We start from the raw sequence: 20,570 nt of genomic DNA on the forward strand, positions 1-20,570 counted from the left end.
ATATGATAAGTATTTACAGAATCTCATATATTCCTTATGGAGAGTCAACAAAAAAATTCAAGTTACGGCTAAACATATGGGAGTTTCAACTCTTTCTAGCACAAATATCATCTTCATGGATCCTCTACCCGATCATATGTTTTTTCTGCCATCGGAAGTTTGAAATCCCCAAGAAAACTAATAAAATAATTCTCCCGTAAGCGTAATGCATTTATCCTTGCCTCCTACGGCCATTCTAGCAGTGTTGCCAAGCTTGTTGCGCATAAAAAGAGCTAAATTTCACCATAAATTGAGCTAAAGTTGACTTTAAAGGAGCTAGATTTATGAAGGCTGGATAAAGTGCCTCCCGTGGTAATTTTAGTTGTCAAGGGGTTCGGGGTTGCTGCTATTGCCAATAACTTTAATGTGATGACAATCTATTCTTAGTTTTCACCATCTAGATCTGACGGCATCACCCATCTCAATAATCCACCGATGGCTATATGAAATCGAAAATAAGGGATTACCGTAAACAATATTGTCATCTTCACCTCAGGCAAGGTGCTATATACCTAGGTAAAAGTAGCTGGGGAGGTAAGAGGGGGTGGGATGATGTAGCCAATATAATAATATCACGTCATGTGCGAAATGTATACGCATGGCAAAAGTTGGTCTATGTGGGCTGGGGTTAGTGATGGCATCATAGTGGGGCAGGGGGCGGGTGCCACAGTTAACAGCCAAACGAGTGCACGAAAGAGCCAGATCTGGCTCCAAAAGAGCTAAGTTGGTAACAGTGTTCCCCAGCTGCCTCAGAGACAATTACCTGAGGGAAATTGTCACTCTTCCCTTTAAGTTAAAAAATAAACACATACTTTAAATTCTGAAACATTTTGTGTAAAAGGTACTAAATAAACACTTTGTATTTAGAACAATTATATCATTTCAGTAAAAATATTGGAACATTTCGCGGTGCCCCTGTAAGTCAGCCATGACACCCCAGGGTGTCGCGGTGCACACCTTGGGAACAATTGCAGTAAAAGCTTCAGCAAAATCAAAACAAAGGTTTATGGGAGGGCTGAGCAAATATAAATTACAAAAAAAAATTATAATTCATTTGGGCCCAACATTCATTACACCCCTCCTTCCTACCTACCTCTCCCTCTCATATTATATATATATATATATATATATAATGGATAAAAGCAAGGAGGGCCAAAAGGGCTAAGTAAAAATCAAATAAGGTAAAAGGAAACACTCACCGGACAGTAGGAAAATTCAAAATTTTTGCTAATTTATAGCATCATCGGTGTGAGAAGAAACAGAAGACGGAACCGGTGAGTGTTTCCTTTTACCTTATTTGATTTTTATATATATATATATATATATATATATATATATATATATATATATATATAAGAGCAAACAGTGAAAGAATCCAGCAAGTGGATAGCTTCAAGTACCTCGGATGCACTATAAGCAGTGACATGAGCTGCAACCAAGAAGTGAAAATTAGAATCGCAATAGCAAAAGAAGCTTTCAATAGAAGAAAAAATGTTTTTTGTGGACCCATGGACATAGGTCTAAGGAAGAGATTAGTGAAATGTTTTGTGTGGAGTGTAGCACTATATGGTGCAGAAACCTGGACATTGAGAAGAAATGAAGAGAAACGACTCGAAGCTTTTGAAATGTGGACATGGCGAAAAATGGAGCGTGTAAAATGGACGGACAAGGTAAGAAACGAAGCCGTACTGAAAAGAGTTGGTGAAAAAAGATCTATACTGGAGACCATCAAGAAGAGGAAAAGAAACTGGTTAGGACACTGTCTAAGAAGAAACTGCCTGCTAAGAGATGCCTTGGAGGGAATGGTTGAAGGAAGAAAAGTCCGTGGAAGAAAGAGATATCAGCTTATGGATGATATTAAATTAACTGGGTCGTATGCTATTACGAAGCGTAAGGCAGAGAACAGGGAAAGCTGGAGATTGCAGTGAAAAACCTGCCAATTAGGCAGAAAACAATGAATGAATGAATGAATGAATATATATATATATATAAAGTGAAAGATAAGGAAACACTCACCGGACAAAGAAAAAATTCAAATTTTCGTGATGGTATATCACATCTTCAGGAGTAGAGAGACGTTGTATAATTAAGTGACTAGAGGGAAGAGTAAGCATGACCTGCAGTGTTGCCAGGTCCTGAAGGAAAAAAAAAAAGGTTGACAGTACCACAAAAAAAATTGGTTCTTTCGCCTGGCTTGTCGAAAACTGTGAGTAGTGGTGGGGGGGAAAGGTGGTGGTGAGGGTGAGGATAGGGGATGAGGGGCATTACTGGGTGGCCTTGTTCAGGCCTGGAGGTGTGGTTGCATTCATGGTCGATATGTAGGCCCTCTCCCATCTTCTACGTATTGAGGTGTTGGTGGATTGGGGCAAGGAGTGGTCGATCACTACGATCGCTACGATCCGGGTCCTTCGGTCCAAGGCAACTTTCATACCAAAGTGACACATTTTGCTTGGAAACGAGCCAATCAAGAGCAACATTTCACATCGTAGCAGCATGACGGGAAGCACAGGCCAGCGTTCGGTTGGTGAAATCCTCAAGCGATAAGTGTCACGTGGCACTTGTCGGTTTGGTGCGCAATCTCCCTAAATCAAGACACTCATTGCATCGCGCATGCGTGAACAACAAACCACGGCAACATGTTGCAAGCGACAAGTTTGAGCGACGCACAAGCGACAAAGCAACATGTGTGGCTTATCGTGTCACCTAGATCTGTTGTAACGTGCGAGTTATTCCATGTCAAATCAACACAGATATGTGCAATTTCCAACCTGACCATCTCCGATTTTCATGAAATTTGGGGAGTTGAAACTATGCATGGAACTTAGTAACTATGAAAATTTTGAGTCTCGTGCATCTTGTAATTGTTAAATTATTCAAGGTCAAAGTTTGCATCAATTGTCCTTTTTGAGCCCGCTTAGCTATACTAAATGTGCTGTAACTCCGCCAGTATTTCGCCTAGAAAGCTCAAGTAAAGCTTATTGTACAGGGAATTGAACAAACTTTCCAGTGATATATAACAAGCCTACCTTTGGATAAAAATATAATTTTGTCACGTGACCTTGACCTTTGACCTTGAATATCTCAAAACATGTCATCACCAAAAATCGTGAAAAAAATATATTTGGTCCCTCATGCCATACTATAAAACATATCAAAAAATCATTCTGGGACTGCAATGGGATCAGAAGATACAAAATAGTATGTGTAACTATGTGACTGATAAAAGCCTCATTACATGAACTATGACGAGTCAAAAGTCCTTTAAAAACCCCTACAAAATGTAAAGGAGTTATCCTGGTCATGAAAGAAATAGGTTAGGCACAGGGAGATCTCTAGCTGTGTGTGTCAAGCGCAGGTCCGGCATATTGTTGACCGCCATATTGAATTCAACCCAAAAGTTTCAAGGGAAAGGAGGTGAAGTGATATACAAATCAGGCTAGAACTTCGCGAGAAATGAAACGGCGAAGATTTCTCCAAAGTATTTTTAACCAGCAAAAAGTTATTACTGCATGCTTGTAACCATTTTCTCCTTTTCGAGGTGTTAAAAACAAAGCATTGAAATGCTCCTAACGTATTAGGAACTCGTCGAGGTTACGCTGACATCTTGGGAGAGAAAGAAGTATACGCACCACTGCATATGATTATCAGCAACATTCACCAAATACTTGAATAGTGAAGAATATTGGGAAAAGTATCTCAAACAATTACGTGACACTTCCTTTGGAATGAAAAATTCTTCAGTGACGAGGCTAATTTTTATTTTCATGGTAAAGTTAATAAAAATTATGTGCAATACCTGTGATTTGATAATCTACAGTAGAGAGATCCCAGCCGAATGGTTGTTGCTGGTAAGCTAATGATGTGGTATAGTGTATGGAGAACGGGAATGATTGGTCCATATTCAACAATGGAACCTTAAATGGTGAGGGCTTCTTGGATGTGTTAAGTGAACAGGTTTTTCATCCTTGCTTGCGGGATATGGCACTTTTCCAGAATTTTGAAACAGGACAGTGTGTGTGACCACACTATGTGAACATTTTGGAAATTTCTTCATGGTAAATTTCTAGGTAGATTGATGGGCAGACGGGGATCCATTGAAAGGCCTGCACATTCTCAAGATCTAACACCTTAGGAGGCCATGGCCAATGTTCTATGTGAGTGTGAGAGACGTCAACGAGTGTGCTCACACTATAATGTGCATATATCGTAAGTGAAAGATATGCGTATAACGTTTTGCTGCCTAAAAATAAGTTGGAAAAACCTTCAGTGTTTTATTTCTCATGAAATTCTAGCCTGATTTGATATATCACATCACCCCTTTTCCTTTGAAATTTTTGCGTTGAATTCAATATGGCAGTCAACAATATGCCGGACCTGTGCTTCACACACACAGCTAGGGATATCCCTGTGCCTAACCTATTTCTTTCATGACCAGGATAACTTCTTTACATTTTGTAGGTGGTGTTAAAGGACTTCTGACTCGTCATAGTTAGCCTCCTCGATGGCGCAGTGGTTGCGTCATCGCCTTGTAATCAAGGGGTCCCGGGTTCGATACCCGGTGGAGGCACAAATGGTTCGGATCCCACTTTAAACTGTAGGTCCAGTCTCGATTAGCCTTACTGTGCATAAAGTGGACTTAAAACACAAATCAACAACAACAACTCGTCATAGTTCATGTAATGAGGCTTTTATCAGTCACATAGTTACACATATTATTTTGTATCTTCTGATCCCATTGCAGTCCCAGAATGATTTTTTGATGTTTTATAGTATGGCTTGATATGTTTTATAGTATGGCATGAGGGACCAAATATATTTTTTTCACGATTTTCGGTGATGACATGTTTTGAGATATTCAAGGTCAAGGTAACGTGACAAAATTATATATTTTTATCCAAAGGTAAGCTTGTTATATATCACTGGAAAGCTTGTTCAATTCCCTGTACAATAAGCTTTATTTGAGTTTCCTAGGCGAAATTACAGCAGATTTAGTATAGCTAAAAAGGCTCAAAAAGGGCAATTTATGCGAACTTTGACCTTGAATAATTTAACAATTACAAGATGCACGAGACTAAAAATTTTCATTGTTACTAAGTTCCATGCATAGTTTCAACTCCCCAAATTTCATGAAAATCGGAGATGGTCAGGTTGGGTTCTGTGTTGATTTCGCATGGAATGTCTCGTGCGGTTTATCGCGTCACCTATCTGCTGTTCTCACAATTAGCAGCAAACACTTGCTAATAGACTGAAGGCACCATGTCGCTTGTCACTTAGCTGGGAACTCCCCCCTGTAGGGTGTCCCTTCAGTCTGAGCACCCTTCCTTTAAGGAGCTTTCCGACCGAAGTAACAAGTAGCACGCAAATATGCCATATGAATGTGTCGTTTGCTGTTTGGGCCCTCATGTGCAATGAATGTTATTTTACAGTCTGGAAGTGTGTTTCACTAGTGTGACAGTGTGAACATCCCGTGTCACTTGTCCCATTGGTCTGAAAGTTTCCTTACACTCATGTCGATGGCACTAAGAAAGTTTTGTGGGATTCCCCTTGCCGTTTCATGCAATCATCATTATCATCATCACTGCGATTCATTCAAAGCGGAAGAAGAGAGACAGTAAATATCAAAAATACAAATGCTTCAGTGTGTATATCTTTAAAAAAAATGATGATGATGATGATGATGATAATAATAATGAACTTAATTCATTCACAAAAATTTAGTTGCCAAGAGCATTCCACGCATATTTTTTCTCCCGTATTATTAACAAAAGTATGACGATAACAGGACGTGGTCAACTGTCTAGAATGTTCGTTAATATCTTTGCGACCACTCTACCAAATATCATAGCAATTATCACATTCATAGAAATGCTTCATGTAAAAGAATCAGACGTTGCAGCGAAAACTCCATTTACTTCCATTATAAGCAGACAAATGCCATACAGGTGTACCAACACCAGCGCCTCTAGCGGTATCATATTCAAGTGGAACCAGCCAGAGATGGCAGAACAGTGCTGTGTTCCACACTACGTTATTCAAGGCGATGTACAGTAACTAACTAAATTTGAACTTCATTTGATCTAGATAAAATATATAGTCAATATGTCAATATGTAACATACCTCTTGCGATCCTTTTGGGAAGACTGTGCTTTAAAGGGTCGTTCGTTTTTCTTCCATTCTGCCTCAAGTTCAGAGGAGAATAGAAATTTATTTTGTGGCAAACCAGGTGCACCTGCTGAAACAAAGTCTTCCTTTGACTGCAGAGAGAGAAAAAGACATATCATCAATGCACCTTCCATAAAACTTTACTAAAAAGAAAAAAAATATCTGCTAGTTGCAGACAATGCATGTGCAAGGTTGCTTCAAAGTGGACTACTTTGGAATGTACAATATAATTTGAACCGAAACCAATATATAGCAACATGTCCAAGATGAGAAATACCATCTGCAATAGTGTATATTCCTGTAAGAACAGGTCTATGCTAGATACTATGTAAAAACTATTGAACTCTGTGCTTTCACCTGTCCTTGAAGTTATAAATAGGGAAACGATTTTAAGGTGCAAATTTATGGTTGGGAAAGGGGGGAAAAAAGGTTCTGAAAATGTTTTTAAAAAGGTGCTGATAAAATGTATTTATTCAATGCTCTCTTTTTGTGCACCTTCTGTATGTAATGCGTGCAGATTGCATAGAGAAATGGGTTTCTGCGGAATAGGTTTTGTAGAAGTTTGTTTTCTCTTGTGATTTTCCTACATTACCTTGGGAACTATTGGGGCTGCAATGATTATATTATACCATTTTATAGCTCTTGTTCTGCTCTACAAAATGAGACTATAGGGTTTTATGTAGCTGCTCCAGGAGAGTGAAAATTATTTCTTTTCTTGTCCAATTCTTTTCTTTTTAACAAAACATGGAAGTAATTGGGAAAAATGTGCTGAAGCATCAAAGGTAAAACGGGGATAAATGTGCCAATCTCACAAAAAGGTGCAACAAAGTGTTTTCATTTTACTCGATTTCATGTGCTAAAATACATATCTGAAACGATCGTTATGAAAACAGCTATATTTATGGAAAGGTGTTGCACCTTAAAATCCATTCCCGTGTCATAAAATAACTGATTTCACAGAATTCTCAGGGCTCTTATTTTAGTTTAAACCGTACATTTTATTATGACGACTTACAGATATATACAAAGTGTTTTCATACAATTCTGACAAAATTTTCACAGGAGGTTATCCTGTTTTGTTCAGAGGCATTCCGATGCCATGAGCCCCAGCATAGTCTTCATGTATTTGTTTGGCTTGATATTTTCTACATGCTCTGACAGTTTGACAGTGTTATAAGGTGACATCTTACAGAGAACATCTTCCAATAACCAGCAATGGATGGACTTTCTAAGGATGATCTCTTTTCCATGTCGTACACCCTAGACTGCATTTTGTAGACTAGCAAGGCTCTGACATCTGTATTCATGGCCAGTTTACTCCTCCATAGGGCTAGTGTTGCATGCTGTCTTTGTGTGTTGGAGCTTGTCCTTTCATCCATTTTATCTTATCACCATTCAGCCTCATCTTCACGACTAGTCAAAAGTGGAAGAACAGCAAAGTAAAATCAATCAACCTCAGTTCAACATACAATTACAATTAAAAAGAAGAAACATACCTTCAATTCAACAGGGCAAAATATCTCCTCAAACATATCATCATCCAAATATTCTACAGGGACAGATTGTGTTTTAGCACTCTCTTGTGAAATGATCACCACCTGATTCTTTTCCTCAGCATCACAGGAGCTCTCGCTACAACAACGTTGCCGAGCTGCCTGCAAAAAGAATATTTTCTTATGATACATCCTTTCACCCTCAACTTCCACAAAATTTCATGCTCTTTTTATAAAGTATGAATGGGACATTAACCATTAGATGTTGGACCTCTCGTGCACCTGTATTCTCATTGAAGCCACTATCTTTTAAAGAGCGTGCTTTTCAACCTTGCCATGAAGTCAAAAAAATCGTAACTCGAGAATTAATTGTCACAGACAGATGAAATTGGTTGTTTTCTTTCTTAAAGCAGGTTTTTAGCAGAGGTAACATTTATACATTGTGCCTTGCAATAACAAGTGTCAAAGGAAGAAGGTTGAATTAAAAAATAAATAAAATGTGTCCACCTCCTCTCAATAGACCGAAGTGAACGAAATAAACGTAGTATGTAGCGGTGGTAAATTCCTACAACCATGCAAAATTTTGTTGAAATCAAACCGATGCTTGTTGAGTACAAAATAATAATGTTATACAGGGTGTTATTTTAATGGCGCCCACGGACCACAGATTCGTATAGAGGACCAAATTTGGAGGGAAGCACGCACTCTATGAGGATATGTAATGCACATGCCGTAACTTTGGAGGGGGAGGGGAGGGGGAATAGAAATTACAGGGTTCGGATATCTTGCATAATTACAGAAAATTTCTGTCTTTGGGCCTTTGCCCCTGCTTTCTCCCTGAACTCTTAATTGTCAGATGTTATTAAAAATGTTGCTTTTCTCTCATTCTTACAATTTGAACAATTGTTCAAAAAGATGCAGTGGTTGAGAAGTAACAGCCTTTTATCTTCAATTTATACAGGTGGCGGTCGAAATTTCAATTTCGACCATCCAGCAGCTAAAGGTTAATTGGTACTGTATTGTTATTACTGTTATAGGCATATTAGTTAGTATTATTGCCAATATTCCTATAAATAGGTTATCACTTGGTGCAAAACTCTGCGCTTTCTTTAAAAAAAACATACAGAATAATTCATATTAAAGAAAAACTTATTAGTCACTTGGTCATGTACCATATTTTTCAAGGGACACTTACAATTTTATATTGGATTGATAGTGTATCTGTTTTAAGTATCAGTAAATTTTATCAGCATACTTTATGTGTCGGCTCAAATTTCATGCTGGACTGTCCCTGCTAAAAATAAAAGAATCCCTCTCACCAATATGCAGAAAAAATACAATACATCCTTCCATGTTTGGTTGTCAACCAAAGTTATAGTTACAGATGGAGTGGCCCAATCATGCATGAAAAGATGCACATTGTGACAAAGCAACTGTTACCCTAATTTTGACATCTGACTTAACGTTTTAACAGACTTTAACAGTTTTATCATGTTTTCACCGTAATCTTAATGAAGAAGCCAAATGATGGCGTTAAAGACTGAGGAAGTGAAGATACAACATGCCAAAACAGCGAACGCTGATATGTGGGGAGAGTTATACTTCATCCAAAAAGAAACGAACCTCTTGTAATTTGCCATCCTCTTCAGCTGTTGCCCAATCCAAGGCATTCTGGTCTCCTTCTTCCACCCACTCAGCTCCGAGGTACAGCTGCTGCAAGTAATGAATATCAGCAAACAGCTGCTCTCCTTCGGCCGTCAACTCTTCACGCAGCCTACATTGCAAACTACAATCTTCCTTCATCCCGTCTTCATGGCTACAGCTGTCCGGAGTGGCTGCCTGATTCTTGGGGCTGAAGCAATGCTGGCAGCAATCAGTGGGATTCACTTCCCAAATATGGTACCTGATTAAAAGAACCAGGTGCCCATTAGAAAAATTCAAGGAAGGGATTATATTGATTTATTATCAGGTGTATGTTGGAAATCTGCTTGCAATTACAAGTTTATATTTAGAGACTTAATACTGAAAGGTTAGCTGGGAGGATATTATTTACGAAAACTATCTGAACCCTGCATCCCTTGCTGGAATATGACAATATTCATGTTTATTTGCCTACAATATGCATGAATATTGTCATATTCCACTAGAGATGCAGGGTAACAATTACTCTACCTGTGCAAGAAATAGACTTAATGGACTTTGTAATTGTATATTTTCAGAGAAGTAACAGGAGAAAATTCCAACAAATTTTCGTTTTGCAAATATTGGTGATTGAAACACACACAGTATTTGGGGACTATGGACAAAGTTACATACAAATACGCAACCCTGAGAAAAAAGAGAGAGAGAATCAGTCTCTAAAACATGCACTAGCGGCAGAAAGTTTAGACTCGCCTATGAAATTTATTGTTTAAATGAAAATAAAAATTGAAACCAACCATCACAATGCATATATTTGAACTTGTATGGGTATGTTACACACCAACCTACATATAACACTGTATAAAAGACACTAATTTTTCAGAAAAAGTTAAAAATGTTAAAAAAAGGCATAAGTGCATTTTCATCACACTACCTGTTCGTCAATGTGTCCTCCTCTTGATTTGATGACAGCTTTACATATGCATGGCATTCTTGCTGTGAGTTTTCCTAATGTCTCTGTTTTCATACCTTCCCAGGCTTCCGGTAGACACTGCCACAGCTCCTCCACAAAGCTTGGGGTACTTGCTTTTGTCTTCCTGTCAAGTTCTTCCCACAATAGCTCAATTGGTGACAAATCAGGTGATTGGGAAGGCCAAATCATTGACTGCAATGCTCCTTCGGCTTCCTTTCCTGCGACATATTTCTTACACAATTTTGATGTGTTTAGGATCATTATCCTGTTGTAGAAAAAAATCCTCGACCAATTAATCTTGTCCCGGATGGTACAGCATTGCGTGAAAGAATACGATGATACTGTTTCTGTTCCAGTGTTCCTTGCACTCTCACTAAATCACCAACCATATTGTTACCAAAACATCCCCATACCATGACACTTCCTCCTCCATGCTTCACTGTTGGAATAATACAAGCTTCCAAAACTCTTTCTCCAGGGTGGCGACAAATGTATTGTTTCGGCGGTGGTTAGAACCAAATTTTTCATATTTTGATTCATCCGTCCAAAGTACTTGTTTCCATTGTTCGATGGTCCAGTTAGCATGATCTTTGGCCCACTCCAGCCTTTTATGCTTGTGTACGGCTTTCAACAATGGTTTACGAACTGCTACTTGACCAAATAATCCAGCTGCACACAGATGACTTTTCACTGTTGTAACAGACACTGGTTGCTCTCTTGTATTATTTATTTCTGAGCATATGTCCACTGACGAACGCCTTCTGTCACGCTTACTGAGGATGACAATGTGGTTGTCCTCGACGATAGAAGTCTTCCTTCGACGCCCACAGCATGGCCGAACCTCATGACTGCCAGTTTCCTCTCATCGTATAACTGCTCTATAGACACTGCATTCGGAAATGTTTAATTGTTTTGCTATTTGTCGGTTTGACCATCCAATTTCCTTACATGCACATGCCTTGGCCCTAATTTCTTGGCTTATATAAGCCTTTTTCCCCATAGTTGCTGGTAAATGAGAACTTGTTCCCGCCTGTACGTCCAATTTGGCACTAATACTTCACAAGGTTCAAATACAAATAGCACGACAATAGCAGGTACTGTAGGTTAAAATTACACAGTCACTTCTGGTATAAGTACCACTGACCCCACAATAACTCGTCAGTAGGCTGATGCAACCACTCACAATCAGTAATATCATTGCAATGTTGAAGATTAACATAGCGAGAATGTATTAAAATACAGTGAGAACTTGTTGAGCATACCAATAACAGAGGAAAAAGTTTATAGAAGAGGACTGCACACTGATATTATATGAACATCATTCGATAAATAGATTAAAATTTCCAAGACACATCAAAACAGCTTTAAAAACATTCTATAAATATCAATAGTGAAATTCCAGCACAGTAGTGTCACCTGTTGTCACATTTTCAACTTTACTTTCAGTGAATTACAAATTTTTACAGGAGAGTCTAAACTTTCTGTTGCTAGTATAGGTACGAACAGAAGGTAAGAAACAGTCCAAACAATTCAACATAAATATCCAAGACTTTATGAAAAATTGAAAAATGTGCAATTTTTATTAATTATGCCCCAATATTGTTTGGGAAGCTTCCTGATAAAAGTGACTGCTATATTAGCATTCTTACTACATAGATATTCGAAAGAAAAATTCTGAGAGATAGATGCCAACAGGCATAAAATGAAAAGATTTTTTAAAAGAACATAACTTACCAAGACTGATGTTCCTCGGATGTGTTTTTGATTTCGTCTCCCCACTTGTAGAGACCTTCCACAGCATCTGTATTGGATGGGTGTTGAAACCATTCAGCTTTCCACAGCGGCAGATTGTTATTGTCGCACCTCCTACAGTACATCGGCTCACTCCATTTACTAGCAAGATAATTCTCTTTGTAATTCGGCAAGGACTCTAGCAAAAAATCCTGATGGTTGCCCTTCATACATCTCGAACAGTAGAATGATCTTGATTTTAAGTACTCATCTGCATCCTGCTCCAAAGTGCTTTCCAAGGTGTGAACAGTGAAACATGGTAAAGAAGTAGCTGTTGTACAGACTCCCACTTTTGCTGATTCCTCTACAGATTTTATGCTGTTTGCAAACTTTTCGTTACGTTGGAAGAAAGAGGTTTCCAACCCACGATCGGGCTTCTTTATAATATTTTTATTCTCAACCCTATTTTCCTTCAACAGCTGACCAATGTTACCAGGTGGAGGATTCCACACTTGGTCATCTGTCTGACAACATTTCTCAATTTGCCGAACTTGGAACTTTGGAATAAATTGCTTGTCTTCCGAAAAACTGTTTGCTGTCCCTCTGCTTCCCAACCATGTTCTCTCTTTAAAAAACATATATTTTTTCGGTGTATCCAAACCAAGTATGTCGCTTTCCAAATACAATGTGCCGCTGTCACTCCTATGAAATGCAACTTTTTCCAGACTGTTAGGAATTGCGAAGGTTGTGCCGTCCTCATACCGATCCATGCTGCCGCTAGCTTCAAGGCTCTCATGTCTAATTGGGCGAAAATGGGTTCGAGCAGATGTAAGCAAATCTTCTTCCTTCTCCTCATCTTCAGCCCCAGAACAAGTGGATCTTTTGCTGGGTGAAGTGTAGTGCTGGTTTCCTTGAAAGCTTTCTTTTTCCTCCATTCCTTTATACTCTTGCATAGCGCACAGTTCGTCATCATCGTCAGCTGCTGAAGAGGACCATGTTTGCTTCGGTATGACTTCCGTGAAGCTGCTGTCTTCCTTGTTGTGGTTTAGGGTTGAGAAGCTATACTTGCTGGTTGCTTGAACGGAATTGGTTGAAAGTAAAGGCTGATTGCATATGATGTCACGTTGAATACTAATATCCTCAGGCATAGATGATGAAATTTTAACTTCTAATTTCTCACTACTTAAACTTTTATTAACAGAATTTGATAACTCGTAACCTAAATCCCATGGTCTCTCTATGCTTGTAAAATGTGGTGAATGTTGGTTGCCTATTTTATTCCATACGTTTCTAGCTATAATTTTGACATTTTGCTCCTCTTTGCTTTCCTCACTTTCATCACCAATAGAATTCCTACTTGAACTTGCTTCTTTATTATTTGAGGTGTATCCTATGACCTGACTACCATTGACATTTACAAGTGCTTCTTCTAAATTTTCTGCTGAATCTTTAATGCTTTCAGTGTTACAGCTATTCAACGACTCCTGAGACTGGTGCATCCAATCAGAAGAATCCTGGGGTTGCTGCATCCAAATTGAACTGGTAATGTTGGTCCCACGTTCAATGAATGAATGGCTAAGGATCGGACCTCTCTTGCTCACGTTATACACTTCGACAGTGCGGTACTCCTCACCGGACGGTGAAATGAACTGAAGGAAATCATCCATCCCTGGAGACGTTGCAATCTCAACCGAAAGCTGCTTGCCGCAAACTACAATGTACTCAGACTGATCACAGGAGATGGAAGTTAACGGCGTCTGATCCCACAAGGCTGCAACATTGTGATCAAATTTCGCTACCAGCTGTTTCAGCGACGACTCATCAATTTGCTGGAAGTTTGCTGTTGGGCTACTTTCATCCAGCGAATTGTCCAACCAATACCCTTCATCTGCCTCTCCACTTTCTGCATTCGCCCCTCGTTCGTACAACCTCAAGTGAGTCAACTGTTCATTCTCTTCTGCTTTATCTGTTTCAGCTGCTTCGTTCCCACCTGTAACTTGTTCCATGTTACTTGGGCTTTCATTGCTGCAAACACTACTACCTGCCAAACCAAGGGATTCACCGCAAAACTCGCTATTTTGCTTGTTGTACATTATAACTCTCAACAAGCTTTCTGTATCGTAATCTTCATCTGTGGTTATACTGTACTGTGGATACTCCATTACTTCATACAAGATATCTGATTCCAACTGATTAAAAACTATCTCCCTTCTACCTATAGAATACGGAACTTGTTGCTTCAGAAGACACTTTGATTTTGCATAATCTTTACTAAATTCTTTGCATTTGATTTCATTTTCTAAACTTTGATTTTCCTTGTTCTCTTCTTCCCAACTGCTTTCATTTTCCAATGTATTTCCTGGACTGTTAATTCCTATGCAATTCTTGTTTGTCCCACATGAAGTTACCAAGACCCTTTTGCTGTGCCACACAGAGCTTGTCTCTGGGAAGAGAGTAATACCTTCGCTGTTTTCTGATGAGCTGTCTAATGGTGGAAAGGCTGCATAATACCTGAAAAAAAAACAAAAAAAAACAATGTTTATGAAGTTATGAAGGCAGTTTAAAAACCTACATTGAAAAATTTCCTCAATAATGATCTTGAAAAGCATATGGCCAAAAATAAATATGCCAACTGGTCATTTCAATCAAAATAAAGTAAAAAAGTAAAAAGATCAAAGTAAAACTGCTTAACCATGCTATTTATAAATTATACACAAAATGCTAAATACCCTACAATTAGGTGTGGCCGCGGTGGTTCAGGCTACAATGCTAAAGGTCCCGGGTTCGATCCTTGGCCGGTTCAACTTGGAAGCGGCCCCGGCACCCACCCAGCATCTAACAACATGGGTACCTGGGGGAAACCCTGGGGGGTTAAAGGCGGTCAGGGGTGTGATGCTGATCACATCACCCCCACTCATGACCAGATCAAGAAAGTGTGGGGCATTACCCCCACACCCCCTATATGCCTTCATGGCATGGTGCTAAGCACAGGGGAGCACTTTACCTTTTTTGTTTTACCTTTTTACACTACAATTTAGCAGAACCCATAGTTTCATTCCAGTTCCTTCACTTTTCTGCCACTTTTGGCTAATGAGGATGAATGACATGATGAAATTGATGAAGGGACACTCACAAAATACATCCATGCCCAGGCTGGAATTTGAGTCCAGGACCTTTGGCATCATAACATGCTGTGCTAACCACTCTGTCCCATAGGCCAGCTACATGATAAGGAAAATCTACTTGTGGGTAGAAGTTACCAAAGCTTATTTTTGCACAAATAGTCAATCTCGAAAATAGACTCGTTCACTTGAAAGAACAAAATGGTAATGAAGTATGATGAATTTAATCACTGACCATTCTCATTATAACATGAAATATACTTCTGTGGTGTACTTTTTTTAATATCAGAAACCTTACCGCAAAACAGTATTTTAACATCCTGCCACCTCCACCCCAAAAAAAAAAAATTAAGAGAAACCTACAAAACTATAAATCTCTCCACAAAGAACATGAGATCATATAACATACTTTGACAATGCTGTTCTACATTATTTAGCAAAACAATTGTTTCAACTACTGCCACTCAGACCATGTGTCTCCAGAACAAAATTCTCAATGTACATGATGCTTATTGTGATGCAAAATTTTGTCACATATGTAATTAATTTACAACACAGTTGAATATTGACTTTACTTACTTTTCAGCCTGAATACGAGGCGATGAGCAGATGGTTTGTTGTGTATCAAAGACAGTTTCTGTTGGATCAGAAGCGTCGGTAAACTCAATTTGGAAAGTACTTTCTCCTTCAGAGAAAAGAAACAAGACATTACATAATGATACACACATGCAAATAATCAAATAATATATAATAAGGATATGTGGTTAACTCTACAACTTCTCTCCTGATATTTCCAATCTTTTTCAAATGACTACCATTAATTCTGCAATATTACTATAATAATATATGTGACAATGGTGGATTTTGTGATTAAATTGCATTTTAATATTTGATTATTTCAGATGAGTATCTCTGGATATTTTAAACAATGTTTTGTAGATTGATTTTGCATAGTTGTAATAAACTCTTATATTTTAACATTTAGAACTGTGACTGTTGTGAACAACTTTTGAAGTGAGGGATAATTTCATTTTGCATCACTTTTCTGCCACTTATAATTAATGACAAAGATGGGAATAAAGGCAGGTTAGGTACGTATTCAATATGTATTTTAACATATTTGGCATAATTTACCAGTAAATTATTTGGAATAGAAAACAAGTTTTCACACCTGTGTAAAAAGATTTTCTTTAATGGAACACAGAACTTCGCCGTTGAGATTGTAAGTAGGCACCTCTACCGTGAACATCTTTAAATTTTTTCCATATATCTTAATTAATTTGATTCCACATTTAACCTCTTGATGCCTCAGGTCTATAACATTGAACAGAGTGTAAATACTCCTTTCAGGTGCATGATTTGAACCAGCACCACGTAAGCATCTCAAAAGCAAATTACAATATCTTTTAGTCCTTTTTCAAAATTTTTTGTTTGTTCATTATTATAAATTTGATTTTATGACACTCAAATAAGCAAACTATATATTTTTGTATTTTCTTTCACGAAAAGATCTGCAATTCATAATTAGGAGAAGAGAGAAGCGGTAGTAGATAAATATGAAGAAACTAGTACTTACTTTACACAAGTACAACCAGTTCCAATGAGGTTGGTGGCAGTGGCCACTGAAATTAATAGAACAAAGAAAGAGAAAAAAGTTTCGCGGATAAAGTGAGTACTAGTTTCTCCGTATTTATTTTTAAGATCTGCAATGTTATTGAAAACTGACTGTTACATCGTACGAATGGATGCATGCAATCATTTGAAACTTGCACATAATCACAACAAAAGACCACTCTTCGATAACAAGACACTGCCGCCTCACATCTTCAAAAAATCCTGATAAAAATTTATTGGGAAAAAATTGTACATTTCATGTAATTTTTGGTAATCTTGGAATATACCACCAGGCGCACAAACTGCCACTAATCAAGAATGATGGTCCTGTCTCATAGTACAAAATTGTAACAACAACCTGTTAGAAAGTTTCACCCACCTCCCTCCAATATTAAAGAGACCCCCTCCAATATTAAAGAGACCACATTTTTAAAAAAATAAGAAATAACTACAATTAGAATAAATTAGCCATCTGTCACGTACACAAACTGCATTGTTGTTCTTTGAGGTACAGGATCATAGATGGCAGCATGCAAAAAGAACAACACTTATGTTTGATTGTGCATAAAGCAGTTTAGAAAGTTGGCCAGAGATGGCAGCACCCAAGAAAACTTATACAATTGTAAATAGAGAAAAAGGAAAGTGCTGATGTGGTGAAATAATGATTGTAGATATTAATACTAATTATAATGAAAGAAATAAATGAACTTAATACAATAACAGGATATAAATAAGGTGGAAAGGGTGATTAATATTCAGTAATAGCATAAGTGATCATGATATAAAAGTAAAGAAGTCGAATTGTAATTACGATTCTGTGTCTTTTTCGGTTCCCACGAACTGAGAGTTTCGTGCGGCTTTTGGGTTGTTTTGTCCCAGGTGTAGCGCCATCTCACGGCAGGCACCCAAGCACTTTTGGTAGGCGCATCTATTGCAGATCCAAGTTAAGGTTAGCGCCGGCCAGGCGGCGATCTTTAACTAACCCCTTTCTCTTTGTTTGTCTGGGAGATCGATTTTCTTAATATTTACGTCAATTTGGATAAGATCAACAAAGAAGCCCAGAGAAGAAAAAAATACACAATATGTAATAATTACAAGAAGAAGAAGCCTTAGTAATTACAAGAAGAAGATGACCTAGTAATTACAAGAAGAAGCAGCATTAGTAATTACAAGAAGAAGAAGCCTTAGTAATTACAAGAAGAAGAAGCCTTACCTTAGTAATTACAAGAAGGAGAAGCCTTAGTAATTACAAGAAGAAGAAGCCGTAGTAGTAATAAGAAGAAGCCTTACCTTAGTAATTACAAGAAGGAGAAGCCTTAGTAATTACAAGAAGAAGAAGCCTTAGTAATTACAAGAAGAAGCCGTAGTAGTAATAAGAAGAAGATGCCTTATTAATTACAAGAAGAAGCCTTAGCAATAATAAGAAGAAGCCTTAGCCAATACAAGAAGAAGAAGATTAACTACAATTAATAAGAAATAAAAATAGAAGAAAAATATTGTATGAAAAGATTGCCAAAGTTATCTAATATTTGTATATAATTATTCAAGAATATATTACAAATTGTACCCTACGTAGTGGGTTAAATCTATTGTTTCTTTCCATATATTCGTAGCGTTAGTCACCCTGATCTGTGCCCAGAGGTATCTCATTGTTTCTACCCTGTGCTAAGCTGGCAGATGCTCACGTGAGAGGACGTGGCATTGTTTAATGGCGACCAACGTGTGGGGCTCGATACAGACCAGAGGTTGAAATAACACGAAGATAAGAATTTGGAAAGATAAGTAAAGCAAAAATGGAAGAAGGAAAATATATATGTTGTGGCGAAGAAGGAAATAAGGAAGAAATAATACAGTGTAAGATATGTGAAGAAATGAAACACTGGTTATGTGAAGGAATCCGGAAAGAAAAATATGAGAAGATATGTGAAAGGGGAGAAGGATACAAATGCAAGGAATGCAGGAAAGTAAAGTTAAAGGAAAAGGAAGGAAAGAAAGAACAAAATACGATGGAGATGTTGATGAAAATGATGATGGAAATAAAAGAAAGTCAAGATCACAACAGCAGAAGGTTGGAAGAGAAAATGGAAGAAAACAGGAAAGAAGTTAAAGAAAGGTTGGAAGAAAATAATCGAAAAATAGAAGAGATGGCAGAAGTATGTGAAGAAAACAGGAAAGCATTTGAGAGAAAGATAGAAGAAATGATAAGGATGGCAGATGAAAGACATGAAGAAACTAATAGAAAGATCGAAAAGGAAGCTTCAAGAGTGAATGAAGAATGCCAGCAGAGGAGTACAGGTTTAGAAAACAAAATTTTGGCAAATAAGAAGCAGATAGATATTAGCATCTCCAAAATAGATGAAGTAGAAAACAGAGTACAAGAAATGAAAATTGTGACAGAAGAAACAATAGTAAAAGAAACTTTGAAATTCAGAGAAATGATAATTAGAGAACGACAAGAAGTTAGGGAAGAATTAGAGGAGAGTAATAAGAAAATACAAACCCTCGAAAGTAAGATCGACAAAGGAAAGAAACAGAATAAAGTACAATGGAGAGGAATAATCCCTAAAATAGAGGATATGAGAATACAAGATAAGCCAATAGGTTTCAATCGAGACGGAAATGATGGAAAAGAAGAGTATGAAAAGAGGAGAATAAAAAAGAAAGTAGTAGCGACGAATCGACTACAGAGGAGGAAATAAAACATAAAAGGAATCATCAGAGGAAGAAAAGGAAATGGAAAAGTAGTGAAGAAGGGAGCGACAATGGAAGATGGTTGGACAAAGTAAACGGAAGTAATTTGGAAGAGGGAAGATATAAGACAAGAATCCCTAAGCCTAATGAATTACAACACTTGCCCAAGTTTAATGGAAATATATCTGAGAAGTGTCCACGAAAATTCCTGAAGGAACTAACAACTAACGTGAAGCTAATGAGGATACCAGGAAATATGATACTGGACCTAATCGAAGGATGTTTTGAAAAATCTGCGGCAGGCTGGTATCAGTTAAATCAGCACAAGTTTGGAACATTCGAAGAGTTTAGTAAAAGATTTTTGGAATATTATTGTAGTGAGGAAATTAAGGAAAGGCAATTGGAGACATTGAAAAGAAAATATATAGATTGGTCCAAGGTTGAGAGTTTGGAAGCACACACATGGGAAACGTTAAGGAGCTTCAGAAATTTGAATGAAAAATGGAATGAGGAAGAATTGGTTAGACAAGTGATACAAACACTACCAATATGGACGCAAAGAGCGGTGGCTGTAGTAAAGATAAGGAAGGTGGAAGACTTGATAGACTACCTCAGAACAGATGACATGCTGAAAAAGACTCAAAGGTCATGGGATAAAGAAAAGGGAGGTAGATATTATCCTAAGAGGCATCATCCTGAAGAGGAACAACGTCCAGAGCAGAAATTTCGAAAACAAGAATTCGGGATTAGGAACATAGAAGTCAGAAATGCATATAGAGGCAGAGGAAAAGGATTCTTAGAAGATAACGGAAACGGCAGAAGGCGAAATAATGTTCAGGAAGAGCAAAGAAATTATGATAGAAGGAATACAGGACCGTGGAGAGGAAACCGCGGATATAGAGGAAGAAATGATTATTGGCAAAATGCGAATCGAAGAAACTCAGAAAGAAGGATGGAGATAGATGAAAGGCAACCTAGAGGAAATAATTACAACGAGAGGGGAAATAATGAGATAAATGAAGAGCGAAGAGAAGCAGTGGAATTAGTCAGAAGCCAGGTGCAGAACGAAGTAGGAAATGCTGGGTGGCAGCAGATAAATGAGG

At 37.9% G+C, this 20,570-nt stretch overlaps 1 protein-coding gene across 1 annotated transcript in view; it reads right to left on the reverse strand.

Moving 5' to 3' along the window:
• The window catches only part of LOC145998568 (uncharacterized), a 59,555-nt gene that overhangs the window by 7,088 nt on the left and 31,897 nt on the right, over positions 1-20,570 (reverse strand). The window contains exons 6-10 of the mRNA XM_083134998.1: positions 15,742-15,847; positions 12,044-14,551; positions 9,319-9,598; positions 7,699-7,857; positions 6,158-6,294 (exon numbers count right to left, since the gene is read on the reverse strand). Of these exons, the coding sequence (XP_082991124.1) occupies positions 6,158-6,294; positions 7,699-7,857; positions 9,319-9,598; positions 12,044-14,551; positions 15,742-15,847 (3,190 nt within the window). The remainder of the gene's footprint in view (positions 1-6,157; positions 6,295-7,698; positions 7,858-9,318; positions 9,599-12,043; positions 14,552-15,741; positions 15,848-20,570) is intronic.

This window comes from Lepisma saccharinum, chromosome 1 (assembly GCF_977018435.1).
Source record: "Lepisma saccharinum chromosome 1, izLepSacc3.1, whole genome shotgun sequence".
Taxonomy (NCBI): domain Eukaryota; kingdom Metazoa; phylum Arthropoda; class Insecta; order Zygentoma; family Lepismatidae; genus Lepisma; species Lepisma saccharinum.